Source organism: Octodon degus, unplaced genomic scaffold, assembly GCF_000260255.1.
Source record: "Octodon degus isolate 3935 unplaced genomic scaffold, OctDeg1.0 scaffold00140, whole genome shotgun sequence".
Taxonomy (NCBI): domain Eukaryota; kingdom Metazoa; phylum Chordata; class Mammalia; order Rodentia; family Octodontidae; genus Octodon; species Octodon degus.
Window position 1 is genome coordinate 1,302,129 of NW_004524716.1, and position 22,620 is coordinate 1,324,748.

At 49.0% G+C, this 22,620-nt stretch overlaps 1 protein-coding gene across 1 annotated transcript in view; it reads left to right on the plus strand.

Annotated features, from left to right (window-relative positions):
- Nucleotides 1-239: 239 nt before the first annotated feature.
- The window catches only part of Igsf3 (immunoglobulin superfamily member 3), a 101,125-nt gene continuing 78,744 nt past the window's right edge, over nt 240-22,620 (plus strand). The window contains exons 1-2 of the mRNA XM_023701749.1: nt 240-265; nt 399-1,080. Coding sequence (XP_023557517.1) covers nt 1,038-1,080 — 43 coding nt within the window. The 5' untranslated portion in view covers nt 240-265; nt 399-1,037. The remainder of the gene's footprint in view (nt 266-398; nt 1,081-22,620) is intronic.

Below are 22,620 nucleotides of genomic sequence, written 5' to 3' on the forward strand. Positions count from 1 at the left end.
GGGCCACCTGGGACGCGGCGCGTTCGGAGCCCCCACGGCCGGGGCGCGAGCCGGGTGGAACCTGGAGCTGCGGCCCCATCTCAGAGCCCTTTCCCGATTTACTCCGGCGGAGGGTGGGGCTGCCCCGGCCGGGCTCGGTAGGCAGCCACAGGAAACCCCTGAGTGAAGGTTTTAGTGAAAGTAATGCAGGGACAATTGGGCTTCCTAGGATTGCCCTGCAGTGCCTCGGGAAACTGAGGCGGAGGGAGAGAGCGACCAGCCCAAGGTCAGAATGCAAAGGTTGTGCCTGATCAGAGACGGGATCCAGGTGTCTGTCTGGATCAGCCCAGCGCCCAGCCTTCCAGGTTTTTGTGCCGGTTGTCTTTGCCTTTGATAAATTTCTGCTGTGTTTGTTTTAGAGGTCTGGTGGCATTGTGGGACCGCTTCGGGCGCCGAATGCTCGCTCGCTTCTTGTGTCCTGGCAGCTGAGGGGCAGGTGACAGCTCCGTGATCTCCCACCATGGATGGAGACGGACTTTTTGACGAAGGAATCCAAACTGTCGACACCAGCCAGGGTGATTTGGCTGTCCGAGGTTTCGACAAAATCCTCTCCGTTTCCTTTGGGGAATCCGAATGAGAGAGAGATCACAGACACCTTCACTGGGAAGCCAAGGACATTTCTGTATAATCAGTGGATGAAAGGATTTTCTCAGTCTCCCCTCACCCTTTTTTCCTCGAGGATTAATCCACCACCACCTACAGATACTGTGGAAATTGCAAGACACACAATGTGGCAGAAGCCTAGAGCACCTTCAGAATTGCTCTGGACCCTTGCTTCGGCATAAGGGACTTTTCTCAAAGGTGCCACTCCTCCCTTCCCCCAGCTTCCGTCCTCTGATGGCTCCTCTTTAGCCAGTTTTCATTTTCTACATTAAGTTCTATTTCCAAAACTGTTCCCTTGGAGCTATCTAAGTGGATCGCCAGAAATGAGAGATTAGGTGCCAGGAGAAGAGGAAGTGCCCTGAGTGTGTCCCCTTGCTGCCGCTGCCGCCGCCGACATGAAGTGCTTTTTCCCAGTGCTGAGCTGTCTGGCTGTGCTGGGTAAGTGACTCTGTTTATCGGCACAATCGATGTGAAAGTGTAACCTGCTCTTAGTTCCTGTAATTCCTTGTGGTTCTTTCCCGTCAACACTATGCTTTCAGGGACGCCAGCAACAGCTGGTGTGGCATGGATTGGAATCGAGGACCAAGAGGCCCATTTCTGACCCAGAGAAATGGTGGTATGTTGTTTGTTTTTAGGCAGCAATATTTGCTGTCCGGGGCTTTGGGGTGAGGTCCATCACCCCAGATCCATAGGGTAAGGACTACTTGTGGATTTGTCGCCGGCTTCTTGGGAGTGTGAACAAGAAAATGGATGCTCCAGTGTTTGCACTTCTGTGTTGGTCGGCACTCTTGCCTGAGTGGAACTGATGACGTGATTTCCACTCTGTCAGAAAAGTTGGTTTGGTAATGAGATGCTGCTCTTCCTTTTTTTTTTGAGAGAGAAGTGGGGATGGGGAGAAGGGCTGCTTTGTTCTCCCTAAGTGGTCAGTGGGCAAAGCCCAGCGTGTCATCTTGGAAAGAGAGACAGAGAAATTGAAGCTGCCTGGTAAGCATGTGCTAGGATTGTTTTCTGTGGCCTTAGAGAACATGGGGATGTGCGGAGTAAGCGGAAGGAAGAATTGTAACCCTGAGAAGCGAGCCCTTGACTTCTGTCTTAAGATTCTCTTCCCAGGGAGGAGCTTGTCACCCTGACGGTTAACCTTAACCGTTCTTTTATGCTACTGAGCACACCGGAAGTTGGTGTCTTACAACTTCTTTTGGGTCTGGTATCAACTCAGTAGCCAGGCCTGGTACCTGTCCTGTCCTCAACCAGGGACACACCCCTTGCCTTGTCTTTGTGACTCAGACTGCTACCTTTAGAGGGGTCATGAGCGCTGCCTGTGGTGTTCAGATCTCCAAATGTGTCTCGTACTTAGGGAAACTATTCGTGATCTATTGGCAGTGAGGATTGCTTCTCCATGTTGTCGACACACATACAACCGTAAACAGGTGTGTGGCCCAAGGAAGGACGTTGGAGTTACAGGGCCTGAGTTCATGATAAAGCTCAGCCTCATTATGGTTGATATCTGAGCCTCCATAAAAAACCCAAGGGCTCTGGTGGTAACTAAAGGATATAGTGTGTTCTAACCTTCTTAGCTGTCTTGAATAATGGGGGAACTCACTATAAGAGTGTTCAGCTTGTAGTTCCCAAACTATGGCCCACGTTGATGTAGTGGAGGGAACTCTGAAAAATCCTGCTGTGCAGTGACCTCAAACAAATGAAACAAGATTCTCTGAGTCTTTGGCCTCTGCCAGGCCATTCCGTGGGGGCCTGAGACACAAAACTAGTGTGCATTCGCCAGTGGCAGCCTCTGTATTGCCCAAAATGCGCTTGTGTGTGTTCTTACCCACAAGCATGTGCGCAGACACATATTCACACAACGTTTCTGTACACCAGCTGTGGGTCAGAATACAGGGTCTCTTGTGTGCTTGAGCAGAGTCTCGAAGGCAGGTAGCCCGTCTTTGCATCACTAGATAATGAACTTGTATTTTTTGTTTGTTTGTTTTTGAATTTGTATTTGTTAGGCTGTGTTTGTCATTCGCTTAGTGTCTGGACTTGAGTCAGCAATTAGTGATTCCTGTGGATTCAAAAGGACTCCAACAGGGAAAGCCCTCTGAGGGACGTGGGTGTGGCGTGCATCTGAGGCGGGAAGAGGCCTGAGTGGAAGGGGAGGGGCCCAGGGCTGGGGAGGAGCCACCAATGGGGAAGCCGGGAAATGTGACATTTGTGCCTTTTGTTTCTTTTTGGCTGCTCAAGAAATGTGAAGGCTGCCGGCTGGTCTCCCTGCTGTTCGTCCTGTGCTGCTCTGGAGTGGGGCCTGGGCTCCAGTTCTGGGCAGGTGCCTTCTGCTTTCTCCTTACCTCCATGTGCAAAGAGGTGTCCTGGGGAAAAGGAGCACCCAGGTGATTGTAAGGGGAAGGTGGCAGAAGGCAGGCCGTAGGTCCAGGGAGGGACATTTGGAACTGGATAGGCGTGCTGGTTTCTGCCGGCTTCTGAGCCCCTCTCGTGGGACCTTCTCTGTTTTCCAGCACAGCGGAGAGGACACTTTGGTACTACCTTTTAGCCTGGAGCAAGAGATAATTGGAGAGGGAGTAAATAAGCCCATCTTGAGGTCTTTTTCTTTCCTGCTTAGAGTCTGGTGTGGACTGATTCCTGTGTCAGCATTCTTGCTCTGTACTGTGGATTCATGTGTAATTTGAACTAATGTGTAGTATAAATATAAACCAACAAAGAATCCCAGGCTCCAAATCCACGTGAGTCACACCACCTAGAATAAAATTTTGTTTATAAAATGTTGGGTAGAGCTGTATGCTTTTCGAAGTGAGACCGATCCAGGCATGAGCCTCAGAATTGGCAATTTGAGTTAGAGAATCCTGCTCCCACGTGTGTCAAGGGGTGTGTGGGGTGAACCTCTACGATTGCTCATGGCTCCCTGGACATCATTAAACCTGTGCTTCTCTGCTCCCTTCCTTTGCCAGGGTCTAGGACTTGGGTCAGAATCCTCGTTCACTGCCTATTGGGACACTGATCCTGTCGGTGGCTTTGTCCTAGTGGAGTTACTGCTGAAGTTCCTGGTTTTGTCCTTGTCCTCTGACAGTTAGGTCTTCTTGTTTTCATGTGTTGCAGCCCTGGGTGCCCCACCCTACCTGGAGCCACTGGCTGATACCACGGCTCTTGTTCTGTTTCCAAGCCCTCCGTAAGCCTGGGCTTCAGGGAGCTGGGAGAACAGTAAAGTCTCACTACGGAGAACGAGTGGAGCCAGAGGGCTCGGGGAGGAGAGGGGGTATGAGGGCTGGCTCAAGTGTGAAAAGAGGGAGTGAGGAAGGGTGGGCAGGGTGCCTGGAGCTGTGTCTGTGACAGTGACATGGGAGCATGACAGTGTGGGAGAAGAGAATAGGATCTGTGTGTGCGCAAACAGGAGAAGAAGAATCGGTAAAGATGTATGTAAGCTTTGGACACATTTGGATTTGTGTGCCATGAAGGGTTAGACCTCCCAGACCAGTGATGGGGTTGCAGGCATGATGAAATAGCTTAGAAAGGGCTCGTGATCACCACGTGGGTGGTGGCGCATCCCTGGATCAGCCGGAGATGCTGATGATCGCTTGCATTCTCCTCAGCTGGGAGAGAAGTTCATTTGCAGAGTTTGGGAAGCCTCTTGTTTGAACAAGATGGGACTGAGTAAGTGATCACTTACTTCCCATTTAGTGAGGGAAGAGGCCAGAGGGTGCTTCCCGAAGAGGTTGAAAGAAACTTTGATGTACTGATGGGCATGAGCTCAGAGGTAGGACTGTGGTGATCAAAGGCAGCAGCAGAGGAGGAGGGAGAGGAGAGAAGTGAAGTGGTTTAGGGCATTCAGGGGAGGGTTCTGGAACAGAGTGACGAGGATCATGATTTATGGATGAACAAACACTGCTGCTGTGACACTGTAGCAGAGGTAGTGTCTTTTGCTGTTCTAAGGACTAATAAAGGTGCTGGAGAAGAGAATTCTTATCAGGAGAACCAGACTGTAGGATGCTCTTTTGTAACTTTCTTTTCTTTTCTTTTTTTTTTTTTCTGGGAACCGAGGATTGAACTCCTCAGGCCCTTGCGCTTGCCAGGGAAGCCCTTATTCTACTGAGCCATCTCCCTGGCCCTTTCTTTCTTGTATTTGGTGCAGGGTCACACCATGCAGCTCGGACTCATAGTGATACTTCTGTTTTCAGCCTCCCCAGTGCAGGGATTACAGGTGCACACCACCACAGCCAGACTCAGGGCCAGCACAGCATGTGGTGCAGAGGATCGAACCCCAGTCCCTGCACTTGCCTGAGCAAGCACTTAGTCCGCTGAGCTATCTCCCCAGCCCTTGTTAGTCAATTTCTCATCACCATAGCAAATACTTGCTGCATTTAACCTATAAAAAGAGGGTTATAGGGGCCGGGGAGATGGCTCAGTAGGATAAGTGCTTGACTGACAAACGCAAGGATCTGAGTTCAATCCCTGGTTCCGCCAAAAAAAAGAGGGTTATGTTGTCTCTGCTCTATGACCAAATGCCCCTGCGGCTTTGGGCCATCAAGGCAGGAGGTCGGGGTGAAGCACATCTGCTCCACTCTTGTGACCTCTAAGTGTCCGGGTGCCCTACCAATACCTTTGGGTTCTGTTCCTTTAAGGGAAGAAGAGAATTTGGGGATTGCTGCTGTCTGTGCCATAGCTGTAAAGTCTGCCGGTAGTGGCAGAGTTGATTTTGAAGTCAGTTCCATTTGGTTCTGAGTCTTTCGTCTAACCAGCAGCCTTCTCTGTAAGGGCCAGCCTCAGGCCTCTAAGAAGCCGTGCTGGGAGGCAGGAGGATGATAACCTGATAGGCAATATTTCAGAAGCAGCATAAATCAGCACATAAAGAAACGCTCCATGTGCAGCGTAGCGCTGAGCGCTGTTGTGTTCGCAGCATGCTTTGGGGCTGGTCTCTGTGCTGATCCCACACAGTGTGTCCTCTGCAGCACGGGGCTTCAGGACTGTCCCTGTCATGTCCACTACTGTAGTGCCAGGCCTCCGCCTTTGCCTGGTACAAAGTTAGTTTGTGTTCAGTGACTTTATTTCATCTTTTTTTAAAAAAAGAATGAATGTTTTCACCAGGTAAAATGTGTGTTTCTTGCTTGTTTTGTTTTACGGTGCCAGGGACTGAACCCGGGGCCTCACTCCTGCTAGCTAAGCACTCTACCCCAACCCCACCCCCCAGCCCCCTGGGTCTCAGAAAGCAGATGTTTTTGTAGTGGCTCCCTTGTTCATGAGGAGGAAATTCAAGGCTAAAGGAGAATAAATAATTGTGTGTCAAGGGAAAGAACCTGAATCTGAGCCCAAGTGCAAGATTTTCTGGTTTTAGAATTTTAGTCTTTATTTCACTGAATAAGGAGTTAAGAACCTGTTCCAAATCATGAATTCTTTTGGCAGTCTGTTAAGCCTATGGTCCCGCCTGAGCCTAACATAAATAAAAAATATATATATACATATACATATACACACACACATATATATATATATACATATATGTATATATTGATAATTAACAAAAACAATTATATTGAAATACAATTATCAAGATATTAAAATATATTAACATGTTTTTAATAATACATTACATAATAGCTTCTAATAGTATGTTTGACTATTACTATAATTTTGTTATAATAAATTAAATGCTATTTTAAGGTATGTATATTCATGTGGTTTGACGTGAAAGCGTGATTTTTGTTATGACAGTCACAGGTGACGTTGCTGTGCTGGTTTTCTACACTCATAATCAGAAGGCGGTTAAAGTTCACCCAGAGGCCAGTGAGAATGAAGATGATTTTTTCCTTGTTCAGGTTCACCCGCCTCTTGAGCTCTCTCCCCAGACCCAGAGTTCAAAGTGAAGTCCAGCGCAGGTGGTGATTGAGGACGCGCTATGGGAGGTCGTGGACTGAGTGCTGAGCAGCGGGCAGGGCTTGGATGGGGAGGGCTTCTGTGCCCAGCAGGGCTCCAGCAAGCAGAGCAGTTGCTAAGGTGGGGTGGGGTGGGGTGGCCTTCTGGGGGCCGAAGAAATGACTTAGGGACTCAGAGACCAGCTCAGGTGGCCGAGAGAACTGGCTCGGATTATAGTGGTTTGGGGTTTGGGTTTAGAATGGGACCCTCTTGGGAACTGGAGGAAGGGGCTCCAGTGACTGTACTGTGTTGGCCTCGGCAGCCTGTTCGTGCTGCATTAAGACCCCGTGGCTAATATTTTTATATTAATTTGGGAGCTCCTGATTTGCTATGTGCATGCCTCGGGTTGCTGCTTCGGAGCTCAGCTATTCCTTATGAAACGCAGCCTTCTTTAACTTAAGGAAATGTAGGGCCCCCGTGTCTGAATGCCCCCTGATTTTTCAAGGAAACAAACAGTTGCCTCCAATCAAGCTCACGGTTGTGGACAACCACATGTTGCCACATAGCCTTGCCAAGAACTGCCTATGAAGTGAGTGATTGTGAGCTACAGTGACAGGCACTTAACAACCACAGCCGTGGGCCTCCCTCAGTCCTCAGTTAGGTGGGATTTTGTTTTTATTTTTCAGCTGTCACTTCAGAAGAACAAAAATCACAAGCTAGAGTAGGAGGGCTGTGCTCTAACACTTAGCTTGCAGCCAGTCACTGGCCCAGTCTCTCCACCTCCTGCGCCTATAATTATGGCAGCAGAGGAGAATGATGAGCCCGGGGCTCTGCAAGATCCTAAATCAAAGGTTAAATTATATTAACTCTCCCCAGGCTGGAAAGTGGTCAGATGTATTTTAGAAAGCTTTCTAATAAGGTTTATAACCATGAGAGTTCAAGCAAAGTTTCTGCCTGACCCTCTAATTAAATTCACGGAAACACCCTGTTCCCATCAGCCGGGCGACTGATGCTTGCCTGAGCCCCACCCTGGTCCCACCCTACAGCAGATAGTAATGTGAGGCCACTGGAGAAATGAACAGGAGATCGATTTGCAAATGGACAGGCGGACCCTGACGTCATGTGCTCTCTGAGGATGGGTGTCTTTAGTGGAGAAAGGCAGCACAAGTTTGTGTTTATTTCTAGCTTGGCTAGCACTGTTAAAGGGGTTTTCTGTTCAGGAGAGGGAAGAGGGTGGAGGAGTTCTTGAGTGGTCCTGAAAGGCCTGGGACAGCTGGCATATGAGGCATTTTTCTGAGCACCTGTCAGGCCTGTGGCATAGAGGGCAGCCTGTTTTGAAAGAGTTCTAAAAGCGTGGAAAAGCCCAAATGTCAGTGGGCCAGGTGCCCTAAAGGTACCACTTGGTAAGGGTTGGAGCAGTTTGTTGGCATGAGGGGTGGGATTTGGGGCCAGAGACAGGTGGAAAGAACCAGAAAATATTAAGTGTGTATCCTGGAGAAGTGGCCAGGGAGGCTATGGGAGGTGGAGAGGTAGAGGGTGACCTGCTCCTGTGCCCGTCAGAAGACCATCAGGGCAAAGCATATTATCGAAACAGTTGCCTCAAAAGAATTTAGTGTCCTTTAGGGGCACCTGCTTCCCACAGCTTTCAAATCCTCTGCCTTTTATTAAACAACAACAACCAAAAATCTGATACCACTTGTGGGTTTGAGAAAATCACTGATGACTGATTCTTTGGGTAATTTCCAGGCTTGCCTTTTGTGTACTAAATCTGTTTTTGCTTGTAACACTGATTGCCTGACTCTGGGGAGTGCAGACTGTTGCCCCTCTTGCATAGTGATCTCGGGGAACATTGTCTTTGCATGGAGTGGGGCCCTGCCACACCTGTGTCGCTGCTTGGTGCTGTGGTGTGAGGCCTGCTTCCAACCTCCACTGCTCAAGTGTTATAGGCATTTTTATTTATTACTTTATGTATTTGGTACAGGATCTCACCACACAGCTCCAAAGTGTAGCAGTCCTCCTGTTTTCCTCTCCACAGTGCTGGGATTATAGGCATGTGCCACCACGCCCATGCCCTGGGCAGGTCTAGGGCCCAGGATCAACCCCAGTCTCTGTGCTTGCGTAAGCAGGCGCTTTCAAGCATTATAGAAACTTTATAACTCCTCAAATGTAATTTCCCAGAGAGGTAATATCTATTAAATGCTAGTTCTGTTTTTCCTGTATGATAATCTGGGTGATTGCACCCACTTCATGTAATCCAGCTCTGTAGTATAGCAAGGTTTACATTCTGGGGTACTGACTAGTGGGCAAAGCTCGCATAACCAAGTTAGCCCTGCATCTGTGTTCTAGAGAAAGTTGTGTTTTGAAATGTCCAAAATGACCAGATTTTAGACCCTGAGTGCAGCTTTGGGCCTTAGGGACCTTGGGTCCCCTGGAAGGCATTTTCACATGGATTATTTGCATTGGTGACCTTGATTGGCTTTGCTAGGAGAGAAAGGAGGCCCAGAGTTGAGGAGCTCCGTGGTGCTGCAGGTCAGGCCCCCCACCTGCCTCTAGCCAGGCAGCCACCTCCTTTTGCTAAAAGGTAAATTTAGGGCTGAGGATATAGCTCAGTGGCATAAGTGCCTGCCTTACAAGCACAAGGTCCAGAGTTCAATTCCCCATATAGAAAAAGAAAAAAAAAAAATTAAAAATGTTTACAATTTATTTCTTTTTTTCATTTGTGTATTTGGTACAGTGTCTCACTACATAGATGAACTCATAGTGATCCTCCTATTTTCAGCCTCCTCTGCGCTGGGATTACAGGCGTGCCCCACCACACACAGACTATTGCCAGCTCAGCGTACCTGGGGGCGGGGCTGGCACGGCATGCAGGACTAGGGATCAAACCCTGGTCCCTGCACTTGCCAAAGCAGACGCGTAGTCGGCTGAGCTATCTCACCGGCCCTTAAAATTTAGTATTTTAATTTAAAAATTTTGGAAAATGTATACATTGTAGAATTGAAATACTAGTCCCGCCCCATTGCTGCATAAATCTGTACAACTATTCTGTATCAGTCCAAAAAGGGAGAAAAGCAGACCGACAGACAGACAGACAGACAGACTGAGACTTCCAGGGGATATTTTACAACCTCTTAGATATAAGGCCCCAACAAGGAAATCTAGATTCTTTCAACTGAATATTTGATTTTAATGAAGTCATAATTTAGAATAGCTAATAAAATGCTTCAGGGTAAAGTGTTGTATAAAAGATAATTGGTTTTAAATTTAGACAACAGCATTTTTTAAATTTTAATTTATTGATTGCAGTGACAGTGAATGTAATTCTGTTGCAAGAAGTACAGAAAGCAAAATGGGAACATTCCCCCTTGTCCCCTGACCCTTACTGGATTTGATACACATTCTTTAATAAATATTCTTTTCTATGCATATACTGATACAAGTATAGATTATTTTTCTGACATAATGGAATCATATGGAACATACTATCCAACAACATGATTTTAAGGGAGTGATTTACTTCACTGTTTTTTCAGGCTTCATTTTATGGCCATACCAACACTGATTTGGTTATTTTATAGCTAGTTGAAGCTGTAATTTGTAAAATCATTGGGGAGTAGTGAACCTCATTCAATAGCAGTGTAACAGAATAATTTTGTCTTGCTGTATCTGGAGAACAAGATTGATGACAAAAGCATTACCCTTAAAATTTAATGTATTTAATGAGAATAATTGACTTGTTTATTCTGAATGTTTTCTCTGAAAAACACATAAATTTGACAAATTAAGCATATTCATATTTTACTGACCATTTTGTCATAACGTTGAAATTATGTTAAATTAAAATGAAGCCTATTTAAAACTTGTTAAGAAGACAACCATAAATACTGGGTTTTGTGTCTGACTCAATCAAGTGTTTGTTTATAGTCCAGGAAAAAGGCAATGTTTCCCCGCATTTTCAATTCCCAGATGAGTCCTCCATTTATAATGGAGGGAAGTAGAGGAACCTCGAAGGTCACCAGCTCCCGGCTCAACACTGAAGGCTTTTACCCAAAGGCAGGGAAGTTTTTCCTCCAGCTTGAAGAGTACAGTAGCTCCCGCTGTAAAGGGATTATCATTTCAAAGCGATGGCTTATTTCTTAGGTCCACCAGTATGACTTTCCTCAAAAGCCGCAGAGCGAAAGCATACTCTGGCTGGTTCACCTTTAGACCCGGTTTTTTAAATAGTGCTTTCTTTGGAGGGGCGGCTGTTAGATTCACATGTCATAGTCAGTACTCTGACCTGTTGCCACCTTTCCTGAGACCACTGAAGCAGCCCTCTGCTGTTAGCTGTACTTGTAAGACTCCCCGAAAGGCCACTTTTGTCTCTTCACACGACCAACGTGTGAGTGCCTGGTACAGGCGCTCATTGTTCCGTTATCTCAGATGCCACGGAATTGGAGTTAAAATCCTGTCTCACATTTTCAGTAGTCACCTGATCTGTATCTTAATCTTTAATAAATAGAATGATTAATTAAGCACACTCTTCTATGAGGAACTTTTTTTTTTTTTTATCCCTAAGGTAAGTCTCTTTCTTCTTGCTGTCACTTTGACACCCTTTCTTCCTGTTTTGTTCGCAGCTCTTCCTTGGCAGCCGTGTCTTAGCAATACCCCTAGCAGCCCTGATGAAGAGACCTTTCGGAGTTCGCTGGTGAATACGAATGATGGGGGAGATTGAGATGGGATGGAAAGGGAGAATTCTTTCTTTTGAAAATGCACAAATACCTGGGGTCCCAGAAGACATGTGGGGATGTTGTCTGCCTGTGAGAATTGGGAATTCCATGCTGAGCTCTCAAATTCTAGGAAGCCAGAGCGTAAAAGAAATAGAAAACATTATCTGTGTCCCATCAGGCAGAAGACAGTGCCCACAGTGGCTTTCTTGGAACCCTTGCATTTGGGGTGGTGGCGGTGAGGTTGACACCCACTACTTCCCTGATGTGTGACCTGCTGGTGCCATGCAGGGGCAGAGGTAGGAACAGAGCCTGGGGCCCTCACCGCTGTTGTCCTTGTTTTCTAGGGCTGCTTTTTACACTCCACAGGCTCCTCTGGGGCCTGGGGTTCCCTCTAAGAAGGATCTGCACTTTTCTCCTATGTCCCTTTGGCCTACCAGGGGTTCAGGCACTTCACCTTCCACCAGCGCCTCCAGCAGCCTGCAGGTCTCCAGCTGTTTACAGACTGTGGCTAGTGGAGGTTGCCCCGCATCAAAGCAAGCAGCTGCTGCTCCTCCCAGCTCCGCACAGAGCTCTGCTCCCTGTAAGCTCCTGTCTCGGAGGCCGTCCTGGTTTTCCTCCATTGGTTTTGTCGGGCAGTGGTTCAGTGTTGGTGGGGCTGTGGGGGAGTCTGCCTCACAGATGGCCACATTTGGTATTTTGTTAGAGGAGCAGTGGTACAGATAGACTTGTTCGAGGCCCACCCCAAATCTAGACAACCCTCTATGACAGTGTTTAGAGATGATTTGCTGAACGGCTTCACAATGTCTTCTGGTGTTTCAGAACAAAAGGTAGCTTGCTGAACAGTTTTGCAATCTGTCTTCTGATATTTCATTACAAAAAAAGGACTGTCATGTTGGAAGCACCCTGCCTGGCTGTTTTTCCTTCACACTGGCGGAAGGAGCGGCGCTGATGGCTTGCTGGGAGTCCCTCTGAACACAGTGGACTTGTAGAGGGGAGAAAGTCGACTGAGCACTAGTGTGTCCCTGGGCTTGACTTTACCTTGGGGAGGCCTCTCAGGTATCACACTCACTGTTTTAAAGATGAGTTATTTTGAGGGTGAAGAAAAGACGGTGGCCTTGGGGGAGGGGAAGGAAAGGGTAGGAGGACTGGAAAAATGCCCCTAGCAGAGGCTCTGGTGCACGTCATCTTTGTTTTAATTAAAACATTATGCAATGTAAACATTGCCTTCCCACTCTTACCCCGCACTACAGAGGCGCCGTCTTTCCCCATATTTGGAATCCGGGAAGAGTTGGGCCTCATTTGATAAGATGGGCTTCAGTCTCTGCTTTGAGGGAAAGTAACCTTCAGTCTCAAGGTTCTCATGAACCTTGAGAGCTGGGGTATTTCTCCTGAAGATAGATCACTCTGTCTGCCTCCTTGTCACCCTTACTTAGCAGTCCCTCCTGTTTGGAGCCTGTGCTCTGCCTATCAGAAATCTGTCTTCTCCACATTTTCCCTTCTGCAAATGTATAGGCATTCAGCTTTAATCAAGCAGGCTTTTACTCTGTCATCTGTAACAGGCATGGCTGAAGTCATGTGGAGGATTTTAAGTAACTAATCTCTTAAGACGTCCAGAGCCTAAGCTCCCCGAGCCCACGATCATCCTGCCTGCATCTGGGAGATTTGTGAGTTTCTGCAGAGGCGTCTGGGTGAGGACTGGCACCCTTGAGAGAGACCCGGCGTCCTTCTGGTGGAGATAGGTTTTTGTTTGCTTTTGGCATGGGGATAAGGCCGGCTGTTCATTTACTGTGTGAAGAGAGTTCAAGATGATCTGTGAGTGTGACCAGTGTGTCACCAAGTCCCCCTGCTGCTTCAGAGAACAGTGACAGGCCAGATCCACACAAAGATCCTATCCAAGCAGGTTCTTGTCTCTCGTGTGGGTCCAAGCCTAGTTCCCAGAGATGTCACCAACTAAATCAGAATCCTGCTATTCAGTGGCATTTGCTGACATCTTTTCATTAAACTTTTAGGTTAATAAAAAAAATCAGCGCTGCCCGATCTCAATTTTTCATATGCTTCGCTTGTAAGTTGAATATGACTGCGTGTGTATCTCATGTGTTGGACTAGATTGGATTACAGTCGCTTTTGGGGCAGTAACTTATTTTCCATTCCTGCCCCCCTTCTGATGTTAACACCTGCTACCAAAGGTATCCCTGGAAGAAATTTAGTGAATGTGTCCTACAAGTGCCGCCTTTCGTACTTTTTCTTAATAGAGTGATAAAATCCCTAACAATGTAGACTAATGAGGAAGATTAGTTTGAATTAGTAAAATGACTCAATTACCAAATATTTTTCAAGATCTTTACTATTATTACTTTCAAGTAAATACTGTAACTCAAACTAGGCTAATAGAGTGCCCGATAAAGATCCTTGGGGGATCCTGCTCTAGGAGAGAAATAAGAATGATTTGCAATTAGTGTACCCATTGTTTATGTAAATGGAGCTTCTGAAATACTAGGATGTGCTTGGAAACCATTTGTTCTCTTAACTATTTTAAATAGTCCCTATGAAGCTCCCTTTATGCTGGTAGTTTATATGCTGTGTAAAGACCTGTTTTGTGAAGATCTAACTCAACCATATCGCCGATAGCAGAAATTCCAAATTAGCGACGTCCCTGATTGTACCTCTCATGGTTAGGCTAGATCTCTTTGCAAAACGCTAGACCTCTCTGCAAAATGTTGGTTTCGACATTCATCTGTTATAACACAAATCAGCAAAACTCAACAAGTAGGTACCGTATTTTCCTTTGTGTTTAGCTGTGTGATACGGAGGAGACGAAGCTGTCTTGCCAGCCTTTGAACTGTGTCTTTCTGTAGTGAGATGCCCACAAGGATGCAAAAAAGTCAAGCAGTAAACAAGAAAGTGCACACAGAGTTCATTATAGTAATGAAGTTAGACTCTGTGTTGCTTTCGTAATTAACAGTTGAGGGCACTAGACTGCGTTCTCTCAAGGTAGGCGTTGGGTCTGCTTTGTTTGCCATGGTGTTCCAAGACCACATGAGCCGCTGCCCGATCCGGAATGGCTTTATGTTGAAATATATGATGTTGCCATTTTTTGCAGGTCAAAAGAGTTGACTGTCACCATTTTCCTAGGGCTCAACCTAGGCATTGCTCAGTCATTATTATTATTATTATTATTATTATTATTAATGCATTTGGTACAGGGTCTCACGATACAGCTTGGACTCATAGTGATCCTCCTGTTTCAGCTTCCCCAGTGCTGGGATTACAGGCGTGCACCACCACGCCTGGTTTTGTTGGCCGGCTCAGCATGCTGTGGGGCAAGGTCGGCGTGGCATGTGGTGCTGGGGGTTGAACCCAGTTCCTGTGCGTGCCTAGACGGGCACTTAGTCCACTGAGCTCTCTCGCTGGCCCTTTGGTCAGTATTACTGAATGTTGCCTGTGTCGTAATCCGTGAAGTCTTACAATATGCTGCATTTAATGCCATTTTCTGTAGCTATGAAAATATCAGCTATGGAATTTGCAAAAGAATTCTAGAACTTCCACGGCCGAAACTTGTGGGCCCTTGATGTAGACATGCGGCATCAGTGGGGCTGGACCACCTCGGCCTGCGTGTTTTCTGTACCATTTTTAATGCTTTGCACAGCCACCGGTGGAGGCCTGTGTGTGGATCCAGCTGGTCGTCAGTAGCCCAGAGCACCAGGACGAGTATGCTGGGAAGCTGGGATGGAAGGCAGCGCCAGGAATGGTTGGCCTGAAGAGGAAAGAGGGAGAGAACAAGGGCCACTGCGAAAGGACACAGCCCTGTAAACCCGAGGGTAGAGAGCGCTGACTTCCTCAGAGCAGAGTCCACGTGTGCATGTACTCAGTTGTGCTGCAGTTTGCGCCTTGAATGTTACCGAAGGGCTCATGTGTTGGAGACTGGTTCTCTAGTCCAAGCGTCATCGGGAGGTGCTGGAACCCTTAGGAGATGGTGCATACTGCAAGGAGGTTAGGTCACTGGCGCCATGCTCTTCAAGGTGTAGGGTCCCTGGCTCCCACCTCTTCTCTCTTTGTTTTGTGGCTGCCACGAGGTGAGCATCTTTACTCCATCACAGGCTCCCTGCCATGAGGCGCTGCCTCAGGTCCAGAGGCAGTGGGGTCCGGTGTGACCCTGGACTGAGGCCTCTGACATGGTGAGCAGTGTAAGCCTGTCCTTCCGTAAGCTCATTGTCTCAGGCGCCTGTCACAGTGATGGACACTACCACACGGTCCCTTGCTAGACACAGGCATTCCGCATAAAGCCTCCTGTGCACCTGGGACTTAGTAGTGTCAGTGATGGGCTAGACTGTAGACCAGAGTTGAGCTGAGGAGAAGGCCCAGCTGGGCCTGCTGGAGAAGCCCAGTGCTCTGGCCCACGGCCTGCTTTATATCTGTGGGACTAGGAGTTGGGCCCAGGCGAGGGCCTGGACCAGAGCTACCCACAGAGAACTGTGCTGCATCTGTTTGGATTTCATGGCTCTCTTTCTCGTTTCTGTGCACAAATGTCTAATTGTGCCACCGTGTAATAATGCTCAGTATTTTCTCACACCCGCAGGATAATTTCTAGTTCAGCGCAGTTCCGCAGCTTTGTGTCGAGCACCCGCATGCCAGCACATGATGGTGGTGGCCAGTCAGGAAAACACAAATGCCTGACCCTGGCCCCTGCCGGTGTTGAATACAATCGATTGTCTATGTGACTGCCATGTTTCTCTCTTCCTGCTGGCAGAGCATAGTTTGTTTGGGACACTGTACCCCTCAGGGAAAGGCAGCCCTGCTTCTAGCTCAAGTAGATGCTGATTAATCTAAGCCAGTCATGCCGCCTGTTGTTTAGACTGTGGAATTGGAAAGTGAGGTATGTGAAGTCTTCTGCTAGGAAGGACATCTTCTCTTTAAAAGAAGCACATGCAAAAAAGGAAAAATTCCTTCCATTTGATGTTTTGAAATGAGGCGGCTATCTTGCTACCAAGAGAAAACCACGGTAAGGCTGTCAGAGAGGAAAATATGGGAGGAACCAGAGACGCTTGTGACGAAGTCCCTGGTGAGTGAGTAGGCCAACCTGTGTGCTGCTGGCACTGCATGTGTGAGCCCGTTGAGTGGGTATTTTCTACCCTGTACAGTTGACAGGTTCATCGGACTTTCGCGCCAAGGGTGTGAAATAGGATTTCTTCGCATACAATAGTATGGTTCAGATTTGTCATTGATAATCACACTGTTCAAAGCCAGGGATTACCCCTGGACTTAAGACGGAAGAGAGAAGAAAATATGTTGTCTAGAAAGATTTGGGTGAGGAGGTTGTCTGTGGAGTAGAACTGGAAGTCACATGAGAGTTTGTTTAGGAAGAGCAGGAGGGCGTTGTGAAGAGGGGAATGACGGGAGCCAACATGGCCCCATTGGAGCACAGTGAGTTATGTCCTAAAACCAGACACTTCAAAAACTGGGCAGGGAAGGCAGTTCTTGATGTGTACAATGGAAAGTATCTTGCGGAGAAACTAGTGAAAGCGGACCTTGGGAGGGAGACACAAGTAGGGTTCGCAGCTGTGTACCAGGTTCGTGTGAAGGGGTAGGGAGGTAAACTTGCCCCGGCCAGTTTCAGCTACTGAGATAATTAACTTGCAGGCGGTGAGAATTCAGTTGGTGTCAGTAGGGAGTGGAGGTAGTGATGAAGAGATCGGAGGGAAATCCCAGAGGAGTGAAGACCTGGTGGAAGAATGGTTGAGTGAATATTGAAGGCTGCAAACTGACTTTAGAAGAGTGAGCGTGATTAGTCACACAGCAGAAATTTGGGGAGGGGAATGGACTTGGGATGGTGGTGGTTGGGTTCCTGCGCTGGAGTTTTTATGTAATAATGGAGGATGGAAGTCATGAGACTGGGCTGGACTTTGAGAATGAAAGGTCAGGGCTAGGATGAGAGAGAAGGGACAACAGCCCATCAGGCACACATATGGTGCTGTGAGGAGGCTCAGCCAACTGCTGCCCGAGTGGTCTTGAGGCCATCACCGTCCTCCGCCTGACTTGAGTCGTGCAGAGGTCTGCAGAGAGTGGTGCAAGCTGGTTGGTCATCTCTATTCTATTTCTGAACTCTCGAGTGTTTTGGAGGCAGTTTGCGCTCTGGCTCCCACAGGCCCTTTTGCTTCTCAGGGGAGGGCACCCCTGTTCAGTAAGGGGGCTGCGCTGTCAGGCAGGACCCCAGCGCATCAGGTGGCCTGCTGCCTTGGTGGAATGCTTTGGGGTTGGCATGCCCTGATGACCAGGGTGAGGGTCTCAGTCACCCGGCTAGCTGTAAGCCTTTAGGAAAAGGCCCTGGACTAAGAATGAAATGGAAGGCCCATCTTTTAAATGTTTTCTTACTCTTGGAAGGTTCAGAATGCCTTTCTGAAAGGCAGAGTCTCCTCAGGTTAGACGCTCACAGGCAGGCACTCCTCCTTACAGTGTTGTGGTTGTTTTGTCAGCCTGACTCATGGCTGTTTTCCTAAGGGCAGAGCCCCTGACGATTTGCTGGGAGGCATTTTTGGCAGATGGTTTTCGTCAGGCAGCAAAGAACATTGCGGATTCGGCATGCGCTCTTACTCTAAACAAAGCAAAGTTAGGGGCATGCAAGGGAAAGCCCCTGTCCAGCTTGGGTGGATCCGCAGTCCACCGTGCTTCTCCTCCAGCTGAGCAGCTAGGTCCATCTTTTCCTGGAGGAAAACCCCGCAGACCCGGGGACATCTAACGTGGCCCAGCCGGGAGCTTTTCTTTCTGGGTTTGAAAATTCAAAGTCAGGAATGACATTTTTTCTTTTTCTAATGGAAAGCTTGGGTTGTTTTTCCCTCTGCTCCTGGCAGAACTGGTATATCTTAAGTATTTGTTGGTTTCATTCTTTGCATTGGCAGTCATTTGCATTTTATATATGTTCTGCCTTTTTTTTTTGTCTGACAGTCCTCCACAGTTCAAGTTGAATCTCAGAAGGAAGGTGATACTGGGGCCCGCCTGACCTTTCACTTGTCCGCCTGTCTTTCCAGTCATCTGTCTGTCTGTCCTCCCAGCTACAAGTCCATAAACATTTGCTATCCAGCCCAGAATCTGATTTGGGCTAAGTTGTGTAACTTCTTGGGCTCTCACTTCCTCATCTGTACAGTCATACGAGGTGTTTTTTAGGGCGATTGTGGGAATTACATGTAGCACCGTGACTGTGCTCGGCACAGGGCCTGGCACACGGTATATGCTCAGTTAAATGGTGGTGGTTGTTGACTGGTGCCAGAGTTGCTGCCCAGGTCAGCTGACTTGCCACAGATTGCTATGGATATGGTGTCATTTGGAGATTGGGTTTGTGTCACAGTACAGTTTTGAGCCATAAAAGCAGGACCTTTGGCTGTAACATTGTCACCTCCCTTGGTATTTCTTACCATTCTTGCTTCAGTCTTGATAAGGAAATTGTGATTGGACTTCAGAATAATCCCTGAGACGCTGGCCAGTGTTAGTGGCCTCCGACTCTTCGCCAGCCTCAGGTGCTGCAGCCTGTAGGTGCGGCTGTGGCTCTGTTGGTGGGTGTTCCCATCTGCCCTTGTGGCTCTCTGCTTCACCCTGTTACTGCTGGTACTACCCTTGCTTGATGCCCCTCCCAGTGTTTTTATTTCTGTCCTCCACTGCCTGCTCAGGTTCCTGTTTCTGTCAGTACTGCGGCTCTCTGGCCAGGTCTTGAGGATTGCTCTTGTTTGCTTTCTTAGAGAGCATCGTTGACAGCACCTCCTGTCCAGGCTGTGTCAGAGGGAGGAACTTCCTCTAGTCATTTGCCCATGAGGTAGTGCGGAGGACCCCGTTGGAGCATCCTGGGAACCCAGGATTTATCACTGGGGTGGGGAGGTCTGGGGAGGAGGCCGCTGCTTTTTACCTGAGTGTCACTGGAAACACCAGCATCTGACAGGCGAAACCACACAAGTGAGCCTGCAAGCTGTGCCTGCTGGTGGCAGTGGCCCAGGCATGCAGGTACCTACCTGGCCTGCCCTGCCTTCCCGTGTGTCTCAGCTACTTGCTGTCCACTGCATCTCACTGGTGATAACTCAGCTGCCGCCGCCGCCGGCGGCGGCAATCTTTGTCACCCCGAATGTGCCACCAGTCCAGTTTCTACCAGTGAATTGGAGAAATTCTCTGCTTCACTGCTTGTGAGCCAGAGCTAACCCTGGCTTAGCCGATGAGTTGTACTACATTAAAAAGACCTTTTAAAGTAAAGTCAGACAAAGGAAGTAGCACCATGAGCTTCCCAGCAGCCTTGTCCAGTTCCGGGAAGTGTCGTTGGATTCACCCTGTTTTTGGCCTCACCGCCGGAAGACACTGTCTTCCCTCTAAAAATGATAATAGCATTTTGCCCTAATAAATGGAGGCAAAGTCCATCTGTCTCAGTGCCTGTGGGAAGTGACAGAAGCTTGTGTTCATGTCACAGAGCTGGAGGGTTCAAGCTGCGGCAGGAACGAGTCACAGTGAATCATAAAGGGGACTTTGTGCTGCTGCGGCTCAGCTGTGTCCGGGCCTCCGTGTGCTGAAGGTGCTGCCATTGTCGTGGGCATGGACTCATACGATGCACTGTGATGTGAGGTCGAAGGCCTGGGGACACGTGGGGCTGGCTGTGAGCGGATGGTGGTCTGGTCGGGCGTTGCGCTTTCTTTGCACTGTCACTGTCTCCCGGCCCCGCTTGCCCAACCACTGTAGTCATGGCTTCCTGGCTGCCCTACCCAGGGTGCCTTTCAGTGTACTGCACATCGTCTCTGTCCCTTATTCCTTGGCAATTCGATATTTTTCTGAGCCCTGCTCATCCCTGACTCTGCTGGCCTGAATATGTGTGGACTGTTAGGGTCCCTTACCTTGAGGAAGAGAAGCAGAAGCAGACACGTAGCCAGAGTTCTGGACTCTGCGTGCTCCCTCACTCACATTCTCCTGATTTCATCCTCGTAGTTGCCTGGGTAGGGCTTCTTATGCACCTCCCCATGCAAATGAGGAAGTTAGGCGCAGCCAGGTTCCCTGACTTCTCCAGGTCGTGGCCATGTCTTTGAGCTCCAGATAAGGGAAAGGGACTCAGTAAATCCAAATTATTGTGATACAGTTTTCTACAACAGACTTCACCAATCTGAAGTGTGCATTTCAAGTGCGTGCACAAGTGCAGTTAACGCCGCCGCCGCCACCACAATCAAGTGTGAAACACTGCTGTCACCCCGAAGCTCCTCTGTGCCTCCTCCCCCAGCCCCAGCCCCAGCCCCAGCCCCCAGCCCGCAGGCCCAAGGCAGCCAGGGAGCTCAGTTGTCTGGCTTTTCTGAGTCCTCGTCCAGTCTAAGAACATGACACGTGTGGAGTGCTGCAGAGCACCGTTTGAGCCTGGTTCTTTCCGCTAACGTAACGCTTAGGGTCTGTCGTGCATCTTATTGTTCGTGCTGCTTTATTGCTTGGTAGTGTCCCACTGTATCGCTGTACCCCATTTCTTTTTTCATTCTTCACCAAATGAACATGGGGCTTGCTTCCGGTTTGGGGCTACTACAGATAAAGCTGCTAGGATGTGTGTGCGTGTATGTAGACGTAGGTTTCTGTAATGTCTAAGCGTGGAACTGCAGGGTCATCTGATAACTTTGTAAGAAACTGCCGGAAAAAAATATTTAAAGAAAAAAAAGAAACTTCCAGATTGTTTTCCTAGGTGGCTGCACCATTCTACACTCCCACCTTTCCCAATGTGTTACAGGGTCACTTGCTGCTAGGGCGGTGTGTGCCCCAAGGCTGTCTCACAGGATTTCTGGGGCAGTTTCCTCCTTGGGAGCCAGTGAGGTGGAGAGACCCTGAGGCACACAGGCTTTCTCCTTCTGCCTCCTTTTTTTGTTACTGTTTTTTGAGACAGCGGTCTCACTGTAGAGTTGCTTGTGCAGCTCAGGCTGGCCTTGAGCTCATGGCGCTCCTCAGCCTCCAAGTGCTGGGATTACAGGTGTGCGCCACCGTGCCTGCAGGCTGTGTTCCCTGGTTGCTGCCTCCTCAGCTTCTGGCTCTATCTCCGTGTCACCCGGGCTCGCAGGGAGCACTTGCCTGTTGAGTTCTGTAGCTGGCAGGCGTTGGCAGCCTGTGGACACTGGGACAGAACACTCCTGTGTGGCTTGCTTCTCCGCTTTCGCTTGTGCTGTGTCCTCGCCAGTGCTGAGTTCGAGACATCTCCCAAATGAGCCTGATCCAGGGGCCAGGGTGGGGTGAGGCACTGCCTGAGCATCCTTATGGGTGCTGGTGGGGGGTGGCATGCAGGGCCGAGCAGGGTGGCCTTGCTTGGTGACACATCTCGGCCCAGAGCGCGCTCTTCAAGGCTCTCCTTCCCAGGCAGCCTGCCTCCGGCACTTTCCTGTATTGCTTTCCTGTTAGGTCCCTGGGGTTTGGTCAGAGCCCAAATCAGACAGGAACACGCTCAGGTTACAGTTCTGCTTGAGTTGGTGTCTGCAACTGGAGAAAAACATTTCAGGATCATGCAGTTGGATTTACTTTTTCCTTAGTTGTTCCCTGAGTGGGGAACACTGGTAAGCATATATTTGGGGGTCTGGTGGTACGGAAGAAGGAAAGTGCAGGTCCCCTTTCCAAGAGGATTATGGTCCCAACTGAGAGTTGGGCTCAGTAATGTGTCCTATAGGAGACATACTGGGGAGCTGTGGGCCCCCAAACCTGCATGTGCTTTTGGGGAGGCTGAATATCCTGCTGTGGAAAGGGAAGCCATTTCCTGGCCTTTTCCTGACCCCAGCTAATATCCTGACCTTTTGTATTAATCATTTGACCTTCCTGGACTGCAGCCTCCTCACCACGGAGTAGAAGTAACATCGTGAGTTGCTGGCTCCCTGCATGCCAAAGCTCTTGACGTACTTAGCGATGTGTGATCCGGCCCTGCCCACCTCCCTGAGCTGTGTTGTCACCAAAGAAGCAGAGCAAGCACCCAGGAAGCCACCTGCTTCTCCTTGTGCTATTCTATGGGCTGCTGTCCCTGGGTCACTGGGCGAGCCTCTGTGCCTGAGAGCCACCGGGCAGGCCGGCTACTGAGCCCGGGTGTGGGGACTGCCTGCAGGCGTCACTGCCTGGAAGTGATAAATGCACAGAAGTGGCCAGAGCTGCCAGCTGCTGCCCGGAGACCAGGACACCTCAGAGCAGCAGAGCATGAGCCAGGGCTCCAGAGGGCCCCAGAGTGGCCGGCCGTCCTCAGTGGGATTGCTCAGTGACCCACAGGTGTGAGCCAGTCCCTGTGGGTGGGTAGAGAGAAGCCAGGTGGTGCGGTAGGGACAAGAGTGTGGATTTCAGAAAGAGGAGACCTGCGTTCTGCAAGCTCTTGTCAGGATCTAGCCGTGTGACCTTGAAAAGGTTGACCTTGCTTTGTTTATCTGTGAGGTGAGGAGACTGGGACCAGGCAATCAAC